This window comes from Oncorhynchus keta, chromosome 17 (genome assembly GCF_023373465.1).
Source record: "Oncorhynchus keta strain PuntledgeMale-10-30-2019 chromosome 17, Oket_V2, whole genome shotgun sequence".
Classification (NCBI taxonomy): Eukaryota; Metazoa; Chordata; class Actinopteri; order Salmoniformes; family Salmonidae; genus Oncorhynchus; species Oncorhynchus keta.
The window spans coordinates 59,446,521-59,465,316 of record NC_068437.1 but is presented as its reverse complement, the minus strand read 5'-3'; the positions used below and the strand labels follow the sequence as shown (position 1 = coordinate 59,465,316).

The 18,796-nt window shown below is 81.3% G+C and overlaps 1 protein-coding gene and 1 pseudogene across 1 annotated transcript; both read right to left on the bottom strand.

Annotated features, from left to right (window-relative positions):
* Positions 1–3,041: 3,041 nt before the first annotated feature.
* On the bottom strand, positions 3,042–14,593 carry LOC127908491 (serine/arginine repetitive matrix protein 1-like; annotated as a pseudogene).
* A 647-nt stretch (positions 14,594–15,240) lies between these two features.
* Positions 15,241–16,339, bottom strand: LOC127908490 (serine/arginine repetitive matrix protein 1-like; the record flags this gene model as incomplete). The annotated part of the gene is made up of 3 exons (XM_052467053.1): positions 15,241–15,315; positions 15,676–15,799; positions 16,314–16,339. Coding segments are annotated over 3 exons (225 nt in total), but the record flags the coding sequence as incomplete, so codon positions are not given.
* Positions 16,340–18,796: the final 2,457 nt, after the last annotated feature.

Below are 18,796 nucleotides of genomic sequence, written 5' to 3'. Positions count from 1 at the left end.
CATGTATCATAATCAATTAGTCTCCCACATGTACACAGAACACTTAAGACACATAATTAATGCCACTTTTTGGCGCAGATCACCATCAGAACACCGCAGAATGCTGCAAAGCATTTATCATCACTTCATCATATCTTAACTTTCGCCATTAACTATACATGGTAGACGAATACAAAAGACAAAGGAAGAGAACATGCACACATATTATTATTATTATTATGATTTTTTACGATACAGACAAACACTACACCACATGACTTCCACAGAATCTTCCTGATTGGCATCAGCGGTGTGCATGCGACGCGCATCAAAGGCGCGTGAAAGTATTACTTTTAATACGGTGACGGCGTGAGGTAGTGAAGTAGAACATGCAAGGTAAGGTGCAAAAGGTGGCATACGCCACTGCGGCCACTGCGGCGATCGCACACGACGACGGTGACATGCAGAATCTACTTTACGACGACGTGCTGCGTGGCAAGCGGTGGCGCGTGTGCTGGGCAGCGCGATGCCATCATCATCACTCACGCAAAGACGACATGATGGGCACGCGCAGTGGTGATAGGCGACGCTGGCAGGCTTGACGCTGATCAAGCAGCGTAGAGATGAAGTCAGGTGATAGTAGGAATGGTGATATTAATTTTTTTTTTGTGACAAGTAGGTGATGGTGATAAGGGTGATGGTGGTGATGGTGAGGATGATGGGTGATGGTGATTATGATGGTGAGGGGTGATGTTGGTGAGGTGATGTGTGAGTGGATGATGACGATGGCGAGGCATAGTGTGGTGACGATGTACATCAGGCAGATGGTGTAAGAGGCTGGTGGTGATGGTGTGCCATGGTGTGTCACGGCGTGATGATGCGACGATGTACGCATGGTGATGGTCTGATGCGCAATGGCGTGATGATGGTGGTCTGATGGCGTGGCGGACGGTGTGCACGTTGGCGCATTGCGGCGATGCAGGTGGTGAGGGTTATGCGTGCGTGGTGATGTATGAGGTTGGCGGTGACGGATGCATTTATGATGCGATGTGGATGGTGGTGGATGGTGCGATACGATGGCGATGGTGTGTGGTGACGGTGTGGTGAGGTTGGTGGTGATCTCGATGGTGTGGATGATGTGATGATGTGATGGGTGCGATGGTGATGGTTTGATGGTGTGGTGACAGTGATTATGTTGCGGTTTGATGGTGTGGTGACGGTGTGGTGATTGTGATGTGATGATGTGATATGATGTGATGATGGTGTGGTGAAGGTGAGGTGATGGTGGTGATGGTGATGGTGATGCAGATGGTGTGGTGATGGGTGATGTGTGGGTGATGGTGACGGTGTGATGCGATGGTGTGGTGACGGTGCGGATGACGTGAGGTGATGATGCGATTGATGACGGTGTGGACGACGCGGACGACGCATGATGACCTGGCGGCGATGGCGCGATCGACGGCGGTGACGGCGACGGGTGATTGTGACGGCGACGATGTGGTGATGCAGGACGGGTGACGATGTGATGGTGGTGTGATGACGTTGAGTTGGCAAACGGTGCGACGATGCGGTGACGGGGATGTGATGCGGTGATGGTGATGCGAGGTTGGTGGTGATGATTGATGGTGAGGTGATGTGGCGATGGCGAGGTGATGGTCGCGTGACGACGGCGGTGAGGTTATGATGGTGTGGCGATGGTGCGGCGATGGTGATGGTGCGGCGATTTGATGGCGGCGACGGATGGTGACGGCACCGTGGTGGACGGATGACGTGACGACGGTGCGGCGACGGCGTGGTGACGGTGCGGTGACGGTGGATGTGAGGTCACCGTGCGGATGATGGTGCGAAGGTGAGGCGGACGGGTGCGATGGTGCGGTGACGACGGCGACGGTGCGGCGTGATGGCGGCGACGGCGGCGACGGTGCGGTGACGGTGCGGCGACGGTGCGACGACGGTGGCGACGGCGACGGTGAGGACGGCGACGACGGCGACGGCGACGGTGCGGCGGTGCGGCGACGGCGCGACGACGCGGCGATGACGGCGACGACGACGGTGACGGTGTGGACGACGGTGTGACGACGGTGAGACGACGGTGTGGCGACGGCGCGGATAGGATGGTGATGGTGCGGTGATGGGTGAGGTCAATCGTGCGGTGACGGTGCGGCGACGGCGACGGTGCGGCGACGGCGCGGACGATTTGCGACGGCGGCGACGGCGGTGACGGCGACGACGACGGACGGTGCGACGACGACGGCGACGGTGACGGCGGCGACGACGTGACGGCGACGGTGCGGCGACGGTGCGGCGACGGCGACGATGGCGACGGCGAGGCGACGATGCGGCGACGGCGCGCGACGGTGCGGGCGGCGACGGCGACGGCGGGCGACGGTGCGGCGATCGTGCGACGACGGCGCGGCGACGGTGCGACGGCGGACGACGGCGGCGACGGGCGGCGGACGGCGCGACGACGGCGACGGGCGGTGACGGTGCGGCGACGACGGCGACGCGTGACGACGTGTGCGGCGGGCGCGGCGACGGCGACGCGACGACGGCGACGGCGACGGCGACGACGGGCGGCGACGCGCGACGGCGGCGACGGCGACGCGACGGCGGCGACGGCGACGACGGCGCGGCGACGCGGCGCGACGACGACGGCGGCGCGGCGACGGCGACGGCGACGGCGCGGCGACGGCGCGGCGACGGCGCGACGCGACGACGCGCGACGACGGCGGCGACGGCGACGGCGACGGGCGACGACGGCGACGGCGACGGCGCGGCGACGGCGACGCGACGGCGCGGCGACGGGCGGCGACGGCGACGGCGACGGCGCGGCGACGGTGCGGCGGCGACGGCGACGGTGCGACGGACGCGGCGACGGCGACGGCGACGGCGGCGACGGCGGCGACGCGACGGCGGCGACGACGGCGGCGGCGACGGCGCGACGACGGCGACGACGACGACGGCGACGGCGACGCGGCGACGGCGACGCGACGGCGACGACGGCGGCGACGGCGACGACGGCGACGCGACGACGGCGCGGCGGCGGCGACGCGGCGACGGCGGCGGCGACGGCGACGGCGACGGCGACGACGGCGACGGCGACGGCGACGGCGACGACGACGGCGACGGCGACGGACGGCGACGGGCGGCGACGGCGCGCGCGACGACGGCGACGGCGACGGCGCGACGGCGCGGCGACGGCGACGCGCGACGCGACGGCGGACGGACGACGCGCGCGGACGCGACGACGGCGACGGCGACGCGGCGACGACGGCGGGCGACGGCGACGCGACGGCGCGACGGCGCGGACGACGCGCGCGACGCGGCGGCGACGGCGCGACGGCGACGGCGCGCGACGTGCGGCGACGGCGCGACGACGCGCGGCGACGCGACGGCGACGCGACGCGCGCGACGCGCGGCGACGGCGCGGCGACGGCGACGGCGGCGCGGCGACGGCGCGGCGACGCGACGCGCGACGACGCGGCGACGGGCGACGACGACGCGCGGCGACGGGCGGCGACGGCGACGGCGCGGCGGACGCGGACGACGACGGCGACGACGCGACGGACGACGGCGCGGCGACGCGCGGCGACGGCGACGGCGCGGGCGGCGACGGCGGCGACGACGGCGCGGCGACGGCGCGACGACGACGCGGCGGCGACGGCGCGGCGGCGACGGCGGCGACGGTGCGGCGACGGCGCGGCGACGGCGCGGCGACGGCGCGGCGACGGCGACGGCGACGACGCGCGCGCGCGACGGCGGCGACGGCGCGGCGACGCGCGGCGACGCGGCGACGGCGACGGGCGACGGCGCGACGGCGGCGGCGACGGCGGACGGCGACGGCGGCGACGCGGCGACGGCGACGGCGACGGGCGACGGCGGCGGCGCGACGGCGCGCGACGACGGCGACGACGGACGCGGCGCGCGGCGACGGACGACGCGCGACGGCGACGACGCGACGACGGCGCGGCGACGGCGACGGCGACGCGCGGCGACGGCGGCGACGGCGCGGCGACGACGCGGCGACGGGCGGCGACGGCGCGACGACGGCGCGGCGACGGCGACGACGGCGCGGCGACGGCGCGGCGACGGCGACGGCGACGGCGCGGCGACGGCGACGGCGACGGCGGCGGCGACGACGGCGCGCGACGGCGCGGCGACGCGGCGGACGCGGCGGACGACGGCGCGCGACGGCGACGACGGCGCGGCGACGGCGACGGACGACGACGACGGACGACGGCGACGGCGACGGCGACGGCGCGGCGACGGCGGCGACGGCGCGGCGACGGCGACGGCGCGGCGACGGCGACGACGCGACGCGACGGCGCGGCGACGGACGGCGACGGCGACGACGGCGGCGGCGACGACGGCGACGACGGCGCGGCGACGGCGACGGTGACGGCGGGACGACGACGGGCGGCGACGGCGACGCGCGGCGACGCGACGGCGGCGACGGACGGCGGCGGCGCGGCGACGGCGACGGCGACGACGCGCGGCGACGGCGACGCGACGGCGACGGGCGGCGACGGCGCGGACGCGACGGCGGCGCGGCGACGGCGCGACGCGACGACGGACGGCGCGACGGCGACGGCGACGGGCGGCGACGGCGGCGCGGCGACGGCGCGGCGACGGCGCGGCGACGGCGGCGACGGCGACGGCGACGGCGACGACGGCGACGGCGACGGACGACGGCGACGGCGCGACGGCGCGGCGCGACGGCGACGCGGCGACGACGACGGCGACGGCGCGGCGACGGCGCGGCGACGGCGACGGCGCGCGACGACGCGCGACGACGACGGCGACGGCGACGGCGACGGCGACGACGACGGCGACGCGACGCGGCGCGGACGGACGGCGACGACGCGCGACGGCGCGGCGACGGCGCGACGACGGCGGCGACGGACGCGCGACGGCGGCGGCGACGCGACGACGCGACGGCGACGCGCGCGACGACGACGACGCGACGACGGCGCGGCGCGCGACGCGACGGCGCGGCGGCGCGCGGCGGCGACGACGCGGCGACGGACGGCGCGGCGCGACGGCGCGGCGACGGCGGCGACGGACGGCGGCGACGGCGCGGCGACGGCGGCGACGGCGCGGCGCGCGCGCGCGACGGCGACGACGGCGCGGCGACGGCGCGACGACGACGACGGCGGCGACGGCGACGGCGACGCGCGGCGACGGACGGCGACGGCGACGGCGCGACGACGACGGCGGACGGCGGCGACGGCGACGGCGCGACGCGACGACGGCGACGACGGCGGCGACGCGCGGCGACGCGACGGCGCGGCGGCGACGACGGCGGCGACGGCGGCGACGGCGACGGCGACGCGCGCGGCGACGCGCGGACGACGGCGACGACGGCGACGCGGCGGCGCGGCGACGGCGACGGCGCGACGACGGCGACGGACGCGGCGACGGCGACGGCGACGGCGACGACGCGACGACGGCGCGACGGCGACGGCGCGGCGACGGCGCGCGACGGCGCGACGGCGACGCGGCGACGGCGCGACGACGGCGACGACGGCGACGGCGACGGCGCGGCGGCGGCGGCGCGGCGGCGGCGACGGCGACGGCGACGGCGCGCGACGCGCGACGACGGCGCGACGACGACGACGGCGGCGGACGACGGCGACGGCGACGGCGCGACGGCGACGCGCGACGGCGGCGACGGCGCGGGCGACGGCGACGGCGACGGCGCGGCGACGGCGGCGACGGCGCGACGGCGACGGCGACGACGACGCGCGACGCGCGGCGACGGCGCGGCGACGACGGCGCGGCGACGGCGACGGCGGCGACGGCGACGGCGACGGCGACGACGACGCGACGGCGACGGCGCGGCGACGGCGACGACGACGGCGCGGCGACGGCGGCGACGCGCGACGGCGACGCGCGCGGCGACGGCGCGCGACGACGACGGCGCGGACGACGGCGACGGCGACGGCGACGACGGCGACGACGCGCGCGGCGGCGCGACGGCGGCGACGGCGACGCGGCGACGACGGCGACGACGACGGCGACGCGGCGACGGCGACGACGCGACGACGCGGCGCGCGGCGACGGCGCGACGACGCGGCGACGGCGCGGCGACGGCGCGGCGACGCGCGGCGACGCGACGCGGCGCGGCGACGGCGACGGCGCGGCGACGGCGCGGCGACGCGCGACGCGCGACGGCGACGGCGACGGCGCGACGACGGCGCGGCGACGGCGCGACGACGCGACGGCGACGGCGACGGCGACGGCGACGGCGACGCGGCGACGGCGGCGACGCGCGGCGACGGCGGCGCGGCGCGGCGACGGCGGCGACGGCGCGGCGACGCGACGGCGACGGCGACGGCGACGGCGACGGCGACGGCGCGGCGACGCGCGCGACGCGACGGCGACGGCGACGGCGCGGCGGCGACGGCGGCGACGGCGGCGACGGCGGACGGGCGGCGACGGCGCGCGGCGCGGCGACGGCGACGGCGACGACGGCGACGCGACGGCGACGACGCGACGGCGACGGACGCGGACGACGGCGCGCGCGGACGCGACGGCGACGCGACGGCGACGACGCGACGGCGGCGGCGACGGCGCGCGACGACGGCGGCGCGACGCGGCGACGGCGGCGGCGCGCGCGGCGCGCGCGACGGCGACGGCGCGGCGGCGCGCGGCGACGGCGCGCGACGCGCGGCGGCGACGGCGCGGCGACGGCGCGGCGACGGCGCGACGACGGCGACGGCGACGGCGACGACGGCGGCGGCGACGGCGGCGACGACGGCGACGACGCGCGACGACGGGCGGCGACGGCGGCGACGGCGCGGCGACGGGCGGCGACGGCGGCGGCGACGCGCGGCGACGGCGGCGGCGACGGCGACGCGACGGCGCGCGACGGCGCGGCGACGGCGGCGACGCGCGCGACGCGACGCGACGCGACGGCGCGACGACGGCGGGACGGCGACGGCGACGGCGCGCGACGCGCGACGCGGCGACGGCGCGGCGGCGGACGACGGACGCGCGACGGCGCGGCGACGACGCGCGACGCGGCGGCGACGGCGCGACGCGGACGACGGCGACGGCGACGGCGCGACGGCGCGGCGACGGCGGCGGCGGCGACGGCGACGGCGACGCGCGGCGGCGACGGCGACGACGACGACGCGGCGACGACGGCGACGACGACGGCGACGGCGCGGCGACGGCGGCGGCGACGGCGACGGCGACGCGGCGACGGCGCGGCGACGGCGACGGCGACGACGCGACGCGCGGCGACGACGCGCGCGCGACGGCGGCGCGACGGCGACGCGCGACGCGCGACGACGCGCGGCGCGACGGCGACGACGGACGGCGCGGCGGCGCGACGGCGACGGCGACGCGACGGCGGCGACGGCGACGGCGACGCGGCGGCGACGGCGACGACGCGCGCGACGGCGGCGACGACGGCGACGGCGCGACGACGACGGCGACGACGGCGACGGCGCGGCGACGCGCGGCGGCGCGGCGGCGACGACGGCGACGGCGGCGGCGACGGCGGCGACGGCGACGGCGACGACGGACGCGCGACGGCGACGACGACGGCGCGCGACGGGCGACGGCGCGACGGCGCGACGGCGCGCGACGGCGGCGACGGCGGCGACGGCGACGGCGACGGCGCGCGACGGCGCGCGACGGCGACGACGGCGCGACGGCGACGGCGACGGCGACGACGCGCGCGCGCGCGGCGGCGGCGACGGCGACGGCGACGACGACGGCGACGGCGGCGCGACGGCGACGGCGACGACGGCGACGGCGACGGCGACGCGCGACGCGACGGCGACGGCGACGGCGACGGCGACGCGACGCGACGGCGCGGCGACGCGCGACGGCGCGGCGACGGCGACGGCGGCGACGGCGCGACGACGCGCGACGGCGACGGCGACGGCGGCGACGGCGCGCGACGGCGGCGCGCGGCGACGACGGCGGACGCGCGGCGACGGGCGACGGCGACGACGCGACGGCGGCGACGACGACGCGACGACGCGCGACGGCGCGGCGGCGACGGACGCGCGACGGCGCGGCGACGGCGACGGCGCGCGACGACGGACGGCGCGCGACGGCGCGCGACGACGGCGACGACGCGACGCGCGACGCGCGACGGCGGCGGCGACGCGCGACGGCGCGCGACGGCGCGGCGACGGCGGCGACGGCGACGACGGCGACGGCGCGGCGACGGGCGCGACGGCGACGGCGACGGCGCGGCGACGGCGGCGGCGACGCGGCGACGGCGACGACGGCGACGGCGCGGCGACGGCGCGGCGACGCGACGCGACGCGCGGCGACGGCGCGGCGGCGGCGACGCGCGACGGCGACGACGGCGACGGCGACGGCGACGACGGCGACGACGGCGACGGCGACGGCGCGGCGACGGCGCGGCGACGGCGCGGCGCGCGGCGACGCGCGGCGACGCGCGGACGGCGACGGCGCGACGGTGCGACGACGACGGCGGCGCGGCGGCGACGGCGACGGCGACGACGGCGACGGCGACGCGCGACGACGCGCGACGACGGCGACGGCGACGGCGACGCGCGCGACGGCGACGGCGGCGACGGGCGACGACGGCGCGACGACGGCGCGACGACGGCGACGGCGACGGCGGCGACGGCGCGGCGACGGCGCGGCGACGGCGGCGACGGCGGCGGCGACGGCGACGGCGACGGCGGCGACGGCGACGGCGCGGCGACGGCGCGGCGGCGACGGGCGGGCGACGACGACGCGGCGACGGCGCGACGACGCGCGGCGACGGGCGGCGACGGACGCGGCGACGGCGACGGCGGCGACGGCGCGACGACGGCGACGGCGACGGCGACGGCGACGCGCGCGCGCGACGGCGCGCGACGACGCGCGCGCGGCGACGGCGGCGACGGCGCGGCGACGGCGGCGACGGCGGCGACGGCGCGGCGACGACGGCGACGCGACGCGGCGACGGCGCGGCGACGGCGACGTCGACGCGACGCGGCGACGGGCGACGCGGACGGCGGCGGCGGCGACGGCGCGGCGACGGCGGCGACGGCGACGACGACGCGGCGCGCGACGACGGCGACGGCGACGGGCGCGCGACGCGCGCGACGACGGCGCGGCGACGGCGACGGCGACGGCGGCGGCGGCGACGGCGACGGCGACGCGACGGCGACGGCGACGGCGACGGCGACGGCGCGGCGACGGCGCGCGACGCGACGACGACGGCGACGGCGCGGCGGCGACGGCGACGACGGCGACGGCGCGACGGCGACGGCGACGGCGACGGCGACGACGGCGACGGTGACGGCGACGACGGCGACGGCGACGGGACGGCGGCGACGGCGCGGCGGCGCGACGCGACGGCGACGGCGCGGCGACGGCGACGGCGGCGACGGCGACGGCGACGACGCGACGGCGGCGGCGCGCGCGGCGGACGGCGACGACGACGCGCGCGCGCGACGGCGACGGCGACGGCGACGACGCGCGGCGACGGCGGCGACGGGCGGCGACGCGGCGGCGCGACGGCGCGACGACGGCGACGACGACGGCGACGGCGACGCGACGGCGACGGCGGCGGCGACGGCGCGACGACGACGCGACGCGCGCGACGACGGCGCGACGACGCGCGACGGCGCGACGGCGACGACGCGGCGACGGCGACGACGCGCGGCGCGGCGCGGACGACGCGACGACGGCGCGGCGACGGCGGCGACGGCGACGGCGACGGCGCGGCGCGACGCGGCGACGGCGCGGCGCGCGGCGACGGCGCGGCGACGGCGACGGCGCGACGGCGCGGCGACGCGCGGCGACGGCGACGGCGACGACGGCGCGGCGACGCGCGCGCGACGCGACGGCGCGGCGGCGACGCGCGGCGACGGCGACGGCGGCGACGGCGCGACGGCGACGGCGGCGACGGCGACGCGCGACGACGACGGCGCGCGCGGACGACGCGCGACGACGGCGCGGCGACGGCGCGACGACGACGCGACGGCGGCGACGGCGCGGCGACGGCGCGACGGCGGCGACGACGCGCGACGCGACGCGCGACGGCGTGACGGCGACGGCGACGGCGGCGACGGCGCGGCGACGGCGCGACGGCGACGGCGGCGACGGCGACGGCGACGGCGACGACGACGACGGCGCGCGCGGCGCGGACGACGGCGGACGCGGCGACGGCGACGGCGACGGCGACGGCGACGGCGCGCGCGACGGCGCGACGGCGCGGCGACGGACGGCGACGACGGCGCGACGACGGCGACGGCGCGGACGGCGGCGACGACGACGGCGACGGCGACGACGGGCGACGACGGCGACGACGGCGGCGACGGCGCGACGACGCGCGGCGACGCGCGACGACGGCGCGGCGACGCGCGGCGACGGCGACGCGCGACGGCGGCGCGCGACGGCGACGGCGACGGCGCGGCGGCGACGGCGACGGCGACGGCGACGACGCGCGACGACGGCGCGGCGACGGCGCGCGACGGCGACGGCGACGGCGCGACGGACGGCGCGGCGACGGGACGGACGCGCGGCGGCGGCGACGGCGCGCGACGGCGCGCGGCGACGCGGCGGCGACGGCGGCGACGGGCGGCGACGGCGCGGCGACGGCGGCGGCGGCGACGGCGACGGCGACGGCGGCGGACGGCGACGCGCGACGGCGACGGCGCGGCGACGGCGACGGACGGCGGCGACGACGGACGCGCGGCGCGACGCGCGCGACGACGCGACGCGACGGCGACGCGGCGACGGCGACGGCGCGACGGCGACGGCGACGGCGACGGGACGGCGACGGCGACGGCGACGACGGCGGCGACGGCGCGGACGACGGCGCGCGCGCGGCGACGACGACGCGGCGACGCGCGACGGCGCGACGGCGCGCGACGGCGACGGGCGGCGACGGCGACGACGACGACGGCGGCGACGACGGCGACGCGACGGCGACGCGCGCGACGACGGCGACGCGCGACGGCGCGGCGACGGCGCGGCGACGGCGGCGACGCGCGCGGCGACGCGCGCGACGCGACGGCGACGGCGCGGCGACGGCGACGGCGGCGGACGGCGGCGACGCGGCGACGGCGACGACGGCGGACGACGCGGCGGACGACGCGACGGCGACGGCGCGGCGCGCGGCGACGGCGCGCGCGCGACGGCGACGGCGACGGGCGACGGCGCGACGACGGCGCGACGCGACGGCGCGACGCGACGGACGGACGCGACGGCGCGCGGCGGCGACGACGGCGACGCGACGCGGCGGCGACGGCGGCGACGCGGCGACGGCGACGACGCGGCGACGGCGACGACGGCGACGACGCGGACGGCGACGGCGACGACGGCGCGGCGACGGCGGCGACGGCGACGGACGACGGCGACGCGCGACGGGCGGCGGCGACGGCGACGCGACGGCGACGGCGGGGCGACGGCGCGGCGACGGCGCGCGCGACGGCGACGACGGCGACGCGCGCGGACGACGGGCGGCGACGGCGCGGCGACGGCGGCGACGGCGCGCGACGACGACGGCGACGCGCGCGACGGCGGCGACGACGACGGACGGCGCGGCGACGGCGACGGCGCGCGCGGCGACGGCGGCGCGCGCGGCGACGCGGCGACGACGACGACGGCGACGCGGCGACGACGACGCGCGACGGACGCGCGACGACGACGGCGACGGCGGCGGCGACGGCGGCGACGCGCGACGACGGCGCGGCGGACGATGGCGACGGCGACGACGGCGGCGACGACGCGCGCGCGGACGGCGACGGCGACGGCGACGGCGGCGACGCGGCGACGGCGACGGCGACGGCGGCGACGGGACGGCGCGGCGACGCGGCGACGGCGACGGCGACGGCGACGGCGACGACGGCGACGACGACGGCGACGGCGACGGCGCGGCGGACGACGGCGACGGCGACGACGACGCGGCGACGCGACGGCGGCGACGACGGCGACGGCGACGACGGCGCGACGGCGCGCGACGCGGCGACGACGCGACGACGGCGGCGACGGCGACGGCGACGACGGCGCGCGACGCGCGCGACGGCGGCGGCGACGGCGACGGCGCGACGACGCGCGGCGACGGCGGCGGCGACGACGCGCGACGACGGCGCGACGACGGCGCGCGGCGACGGCGGCGACGGCGCGGCGACGGCGACGCGCGGCGACGGCGACGCGCGCGGCGACGGCGACGGCGACGGCGCGACGGCGGACGACGGGCGACGACGGACGGCGACGGCGACGGCGCGGCGACGGCGCGACGACGGCGACGGCGACGCGACGACGACGCGACGCGCGCGGCGACGGCGACGCGCGGCGACGGCGGCGACGGCGGACGGACGGCGACGGCGACGACGCGCGGCGACGGCGGCGCGACGGCGCGGCGGCGGCGACGGCGACGGCGACGGCGGACGACGGCGACGACGGCGCGACGACGGACGCGCGACGACGGCGACGGCGACGGCGACGGCGACGGCGCGACGCGCGCGGCGACGACGCGACGGCGACGGCGGCGACGGCGACGGCGACGGGACGGCGCGCGGCGCGGCGACGGCGCGGCGACGCGCGGCGACGACGACGCGCGGCGACGGGCGGCGACGGCGACGGCGCGGCGACGGCGACGGCGACGGCGACGGCGGCGACGGCGCGACGACGGCGACGACGCGCGACGGACGACGGCGACGGCGCGCGCGACGGCGCGACGACGGCGCGGCGACGGCGACGGCGACGGCGACGGCGCGACGACGGCGCGCGACGCGGCGACGGACGGCGACGGCGCGGCGGCGGCGCGGCGACGACGGCGACGGCGACGGCGCGACGGCGACGGCGACGGCGACGCGACGCGGCGGCGACGGCGGCGACGGCGGACGACGGCGCGACGACGGCGCGCGACGACGGCGCGACGCGCGACGGCGGCGACGACGCGGACGACGACGGACGCGACGACGACGGCGGCGACGGCGCGACGACGGCGCGACGGCGACGGCGACGGCGACGACGGCGGCGACGGCGACGGCGACGGCGACGGCGACGGCGACGGCGACGGCGCGACGCGACGGCGACGGCGACGACGGCGCGGCGACGGGCGGCGACGGCGACGGCGACGGCGCGGCGACGGACGGCGCGACGACGGACGACGATGGACGCGGCGGCGGGCGGCGACGGCGACGGCGACGGCGACGGCGGACGACGGCGACGCGGCGATGCGACGGCGGCGACGGCGCGGCGACGGCGACGCGACGGGCGACGGCGGCGACGGCGACGGCGGCGGACGACGGCGACGACGACGACGGCGCGGCGACGGGCGGCGACGGACGGGACGGCGCGGCGCGGCGACGGCGACGGCGACGGCGACGGCGACGGCGACGGCGACGGCGGCGACGGCGGCGACGACGGCGCGGCGACGACGGCGCGGATGGACGGCGGCGACGGCGACGCGACGGCGGCGACGGCGGCGACGGGCGGCGACGACGGCGACGGCGACGGCGACGGCGGCGACGGCGCGCGACGGCGCGGCGACGGCGGACGACGGACGACGCGACGCGGCGACGGCGACGGGCGGCGGACGGCGACGGTGACGGCGCGGCGACGGCGCGCGACGCGACGACGGCGACGGCGGCGGACGGCGACGGCGCGACGGCGACGGCGGCGGCGACGGCGACGGCGACGGCGGCGACGGCGCGACGGCGACGGCGACGGCGACGGCGCGACGCGACGGCGGCGGCGACGGCGACGGCGGCGACGGACGCGACGGGGCGGCGACGACGGCGCGGCGACGGCGGCGACGGCGACGACGGCGACGCGACGGCGACGGCGACGGCGCGGCGACGGACGACGACGACGCGGCGACGCGCGACGGCGCGGACGACGGCGACGACGGCGACGGCGGCGACGGCGACGGCGACGGACGGCGACGGCGACGGCGACGACGGCGACGGCGCGACGGCGCGACGACGCGCGGCGACGGCGCGGCGACGGCGACGGCGGACGGCGACGGCGACGGCGACGGCGACGGCGGCGACGGCGGCGCGACGACGGCGACGACGGCGCGACGGACGGGCGGCGACGGCGGCGCGACGACGCGACGGCGACGGCGACGGCGACGGCGGCGACGCGACGGACGACGGGCGACGGTGCGGCGACGGTGCGGCGACGGCGGCGGCGACGGCGGCGGCGGCGCGCGACGGGCGACGACGCGACGCGACGGCGACGCGACGGCGACGGCGACGGCGCGGCGACGGCGCGGCGACGGCGCGGCGACGGCGGCGACGGGCGGCGCGGACGGCGACGGCGCGGCGACGGCGACGGCGACGGCGGCGACGGCGACGGCGCGACGACGGCGACGGCGACGACGCGGACGGACGGCGACGACGGGCGGCGACGGGCGGGCGCGCGACGGCGACGTGCGACGGACGACGGGCGGCGGCGACGGCGACGCGACGGCGACGGCGACGACGGCGGCGACGGGCGACGGCGCGGCGACGGCGGCGACGGCGGCGACGACGGCGACGGCGACGACGACGACGGCGACGGACGACGGCGCGGCGCGACGGCGCGACGCGACGGCGCGGCGACGGCGACGACGACGGCGACGACGGCGGACGGCGGCGCGACGGCGACGACGGGCGACGGCGCGACGCGACGACGGCGCGGCGACGGCGGACGCGACGGCGCGGCGACGACGGCGGCGCGGCGACGACGGACGACGGCGACGGCGACGGCGCGGCGACGGCGACGGCGACGGCGACGCGGCGGCGACGGCGCGGCGGTGACGGACGGGCGACGGGCGGCGACGGCGACGGTGCGGCGACGGCGACGCGACGGCGCGGACGACGGCGCGGCGACGCGACGGCGACGACGGCGCGACGCGACGGGCGGCGACGGACGACGACGACGGCGGCGCGACGGCGCGCGACGACGGCGACGGCGACGGCGCGACGACGGCGACGCGCGACGGCGACGACGGACGGCGACGGCGCGGCGACGCGCGGCGACGACGCGCGACGACGGACGACGGCGACGGCGACGGCGGCGACGGCGGCGACGGCGACGGCGACGACGCGACGGCGACGACGGCGGACGACGGCGCGGCGACGGCGCGGCGACGGGCGGCGACGGTGCGCGACGCGGCGACGCGTGCGGCGACGGCGACGGCGACGGCGACGACGACGGCGGACGGACGGCGCGCGGCGACGGGCGACGACGGCGCGACGACGCGACGACGCGGCGACGGCGCGACGGCGACGGCGACGGCGACGACGACGGCGACGGCGACGACGGCGGCGACGGCGACGGCGACGGCGCGCGGCGACGGCGCGGCGGCGGCGCGCGACGACGGCGACGGGACGGCGGCGGACGACGGCGACGGCGACGGCGCGACGGCGCGGCGACGGCGGCGACGACGACGGCGGCGACGGCGCGACGGCGACGGCGACGACGCGGCGGCGCGGCGACGACGGCGACGGCGCGGCGACGCGACGGCGACGGCGCGACGCGACGGCGACGGCGACGGCGCGGCGACGGCGCGGCGACGACGCGCGGCGACGGACGGCGACGGCGCGACGGCGACGGCGACGGCGGCGACGGCGCGACGGCGACGGCGACGGCGACGCGGCGACGGCGACGGCGGCGACGGCGACGACGACGCGCGACGACGGGCGGACGACGGCGACGGCGACGCGCGGCGACGGGCGGCGACGGCGACGCGCGGCGGCGACGGCGCGACGACGGCGGCGACGGACGCGGCGGCGACGGCGACGGCGGACGGCGACGGCGCGACGGCGACGGCGCGGCGACGCGCGACGGCGACGGCGACGGACGGCGACGGCGGCGACGGCGCGGCGACGGCGACGGCGACGGCGGCGACGGCGACGGGACGACGGCGACGGCGACGGCGACGGCGCGGCGACGACGCGACGACGGCGACGGCGACGCGCGACGCGGCGCGACGGCGGCGGCGACGGTGCGACGACGGGCGGCGGCGACGGCGGACGACGGCGACGGCGACGGCGCGGCGACGGCGCGCGACGGCGCGACGACGGACGACGGCGCGACGCGGCGACGGACGCGGCGGCGCGGCGACGACGGCGGCGACGGCGCGGCGACGACGGCGGCGACGGCGCGGCGACGGCGACGACGGCGACGGCGACGGCGACGGCGGCGACGGCGCGACGGCGACGACGGCGACGACGACGACGCGGACGGCGGACGACGACGGCGACGGCGCGGCGACGGCGACGACGACGGCGCGGCGACGGCGCGACGACGGCGACGGCGCGGCGCGCGGACGACGACGCGGCGACGGCGCGACGACGGCGCGACGACGGCGCGCGACGGGCGGCGACGGCGCGGCGACGGCGACGACGGCGACGCGGCGACGGCGGCGCGGCGACGGCGACGGCGACGCGGCGACGGCGCGACGACGGCGCGACGACGGCGACGACGACGACGGCGGCGACGACGCGACGCGGCGCGGACGGCGACGGCGACGACGACGGCGCGGCGACGGCGGACGACGCGCGGCGCGACGGCGGCGACGACGGGCGACGGCGCGGCGACGCGACGACGACGGCGACGCGACGACGGCGCGACGGCGACGGCGGCGACGCGCGGCGACGCGCGCGGCGCGGCGACGGACGACGGCGACGGACGGCGGCGACGGCGACGGCGACGCGCGGCGACGACGCGACGACGGCGACGGCGACGACGCGACGACGCGCGACGACGGCGACGGCGACGGCGACGGCGCGCGACGGCGCGGCGACGGCGACGGCGACGACGGCGGCGACGGTGCGACGACGACGGCGACGCGACGGCGACGCGTGCGGCGCGGCGCGACGGCGGCGACGGCGACGGCGCGCGACGGCGACGGTGCGGACGACGCGACGGCGACGGCGCGGCGCGGACGGCGACGGCGCGGCGACGGCGGCGGCGACGGACGCGGCGACGACGGACGACGGCGACGACGGCGGCGACGCGCGACGGCGCGACGACGGCGCGGCGACGGCGACGCGGCGGCGACGGCGCGGCGACGGTGCGACGCGGCGGCGGCGACGGCGACGGACGGCGCGCGACGGCGGCGACGGCGACGACGGCGCGGCGACGGCGACGCGACGGCGACGGCGCGCGACGACGGCGGCGACGGCGCGGCGACGCGCGACGGCGACGGCGACGGGCGACGCGACGGCGACGGCGCGGCGACGGCGCGACGACGGCGCGACGACGGCGACGGCGACGGCGCGGCGACGGACGACGGCGGCGGCGACGGCGCGACGACGGCGACGGCGACGGCGGCGACGGCGACGACGGCGCGCGACGGTGACGGCGGACGCGCGCGACGGACGGCGGCGACGACGCGACGCGACGCGACGGCGACGGCGACGACGGCGACGACGACGGCGACGGCGACGGACGGCGACGGCGACGGCGCGGCGACGGGCGGCGACGGCGCGGCGACGGCGCGGCGACGGCGACGGCGACGGCGCGACGACGACGGCGACGGCGCGGCGACGGCGACGGCGACGGTGACGGCGGCGACGGCGACGGGCGACGGCGACGGTGCGGCGACGGCGTGCGGCGACGGCGGACGACGGCGCGGCGACGACGGCGGCGACGGCGCGGCGACGGCGACGACGGCGACGGCGGACGACGCGACGGCGGCGACGACGGTGCGACGACGGCGGACGACGGTGACGGCGGACGGCGACGGCGACGGTGACGGACGACGGCGATGGCGATGACGGCGCGGCGACGACGCGCGACGGCGGCGCGCGACGGCGCGGCGACGGCGGCGACGGCGACGGCGACGGCGACGACGACGGCGGCGCGCGACGGCGCGGCGACGGCGACGGTGGGACGGCGCGACGACGACGGACGGCGCGCGCGGCGCGGCGACGGCGACGGGACGGCGCGGCGACGGTGCGGCGACGGTGCGATGGTGCGGTGTGGGATGGTGACGGCGGCGACGGCGTGATGGTGACGGTGACGGTGAGGTTGGTGCGGCGACGGATGCGTGATGGTGATGGTGTGGTGACGGTGAGGCGACGGTGGGTGATGGTGCGGATGACGGGGCGACGTGGCGACGGGCGGACGGTGACGGCGATGGACGTGACGATGGCGCGGCGACGGCGCGGCGACGACGGCGACGGCGACGGCGGCGACGGCGACGGCGACGGCGCGGCGACGGTGCGGCGACGGCGGCGACGACGGCGACGGCGACGACGGCGACGGCGACGCGGCGCGACGGCGACGGCGACGGGCGACGGCGACGGCGACGACGGGCGGCGACGGCGACGCGCGGCGACGACGGCGGCGACGGCGACGGTACGGCGACGGGCGACGGCGACGGACGGTGACGGCGACGGCGCGACGACGTGGCGGCGATGGACGGCGACGGGCGGCGACGGCGTGCGTGACGATGTGACGATGGTGCGGCGACGGACGGACGGGTGCGACGGGCGGCGACGGTGACGGCGACGGCGATGGCGACGGCGGCGACGGTGTGGCGACGGCGACGGTGGCGACGGATGGTGATGGTGTGGTGATGGTGACGGACGGCGGCGACGGCGTGGCGACGGTGCGGCGACGGTGTGGTGACGGCGATGGCGACGGTGCGGACGACGGCGACGGCGACGGTGACGGCGACGACGTGCGGACGGTGATGACGTGCGGTGCGGCGATGACGACGGCGACGGTCGACGGACGCGGCGACGTGCGGCGACGGTGCGACGGTGATGGCGACGATGGCGCGGCGACGGCGGCGACGGCGCGGACGATGGCGACGGCGACGGTGCGGCGGCGGCGGACGGCGACGGCGACGGTGTGCGACGGCGACGGTGACGGCGACGACGGTGCG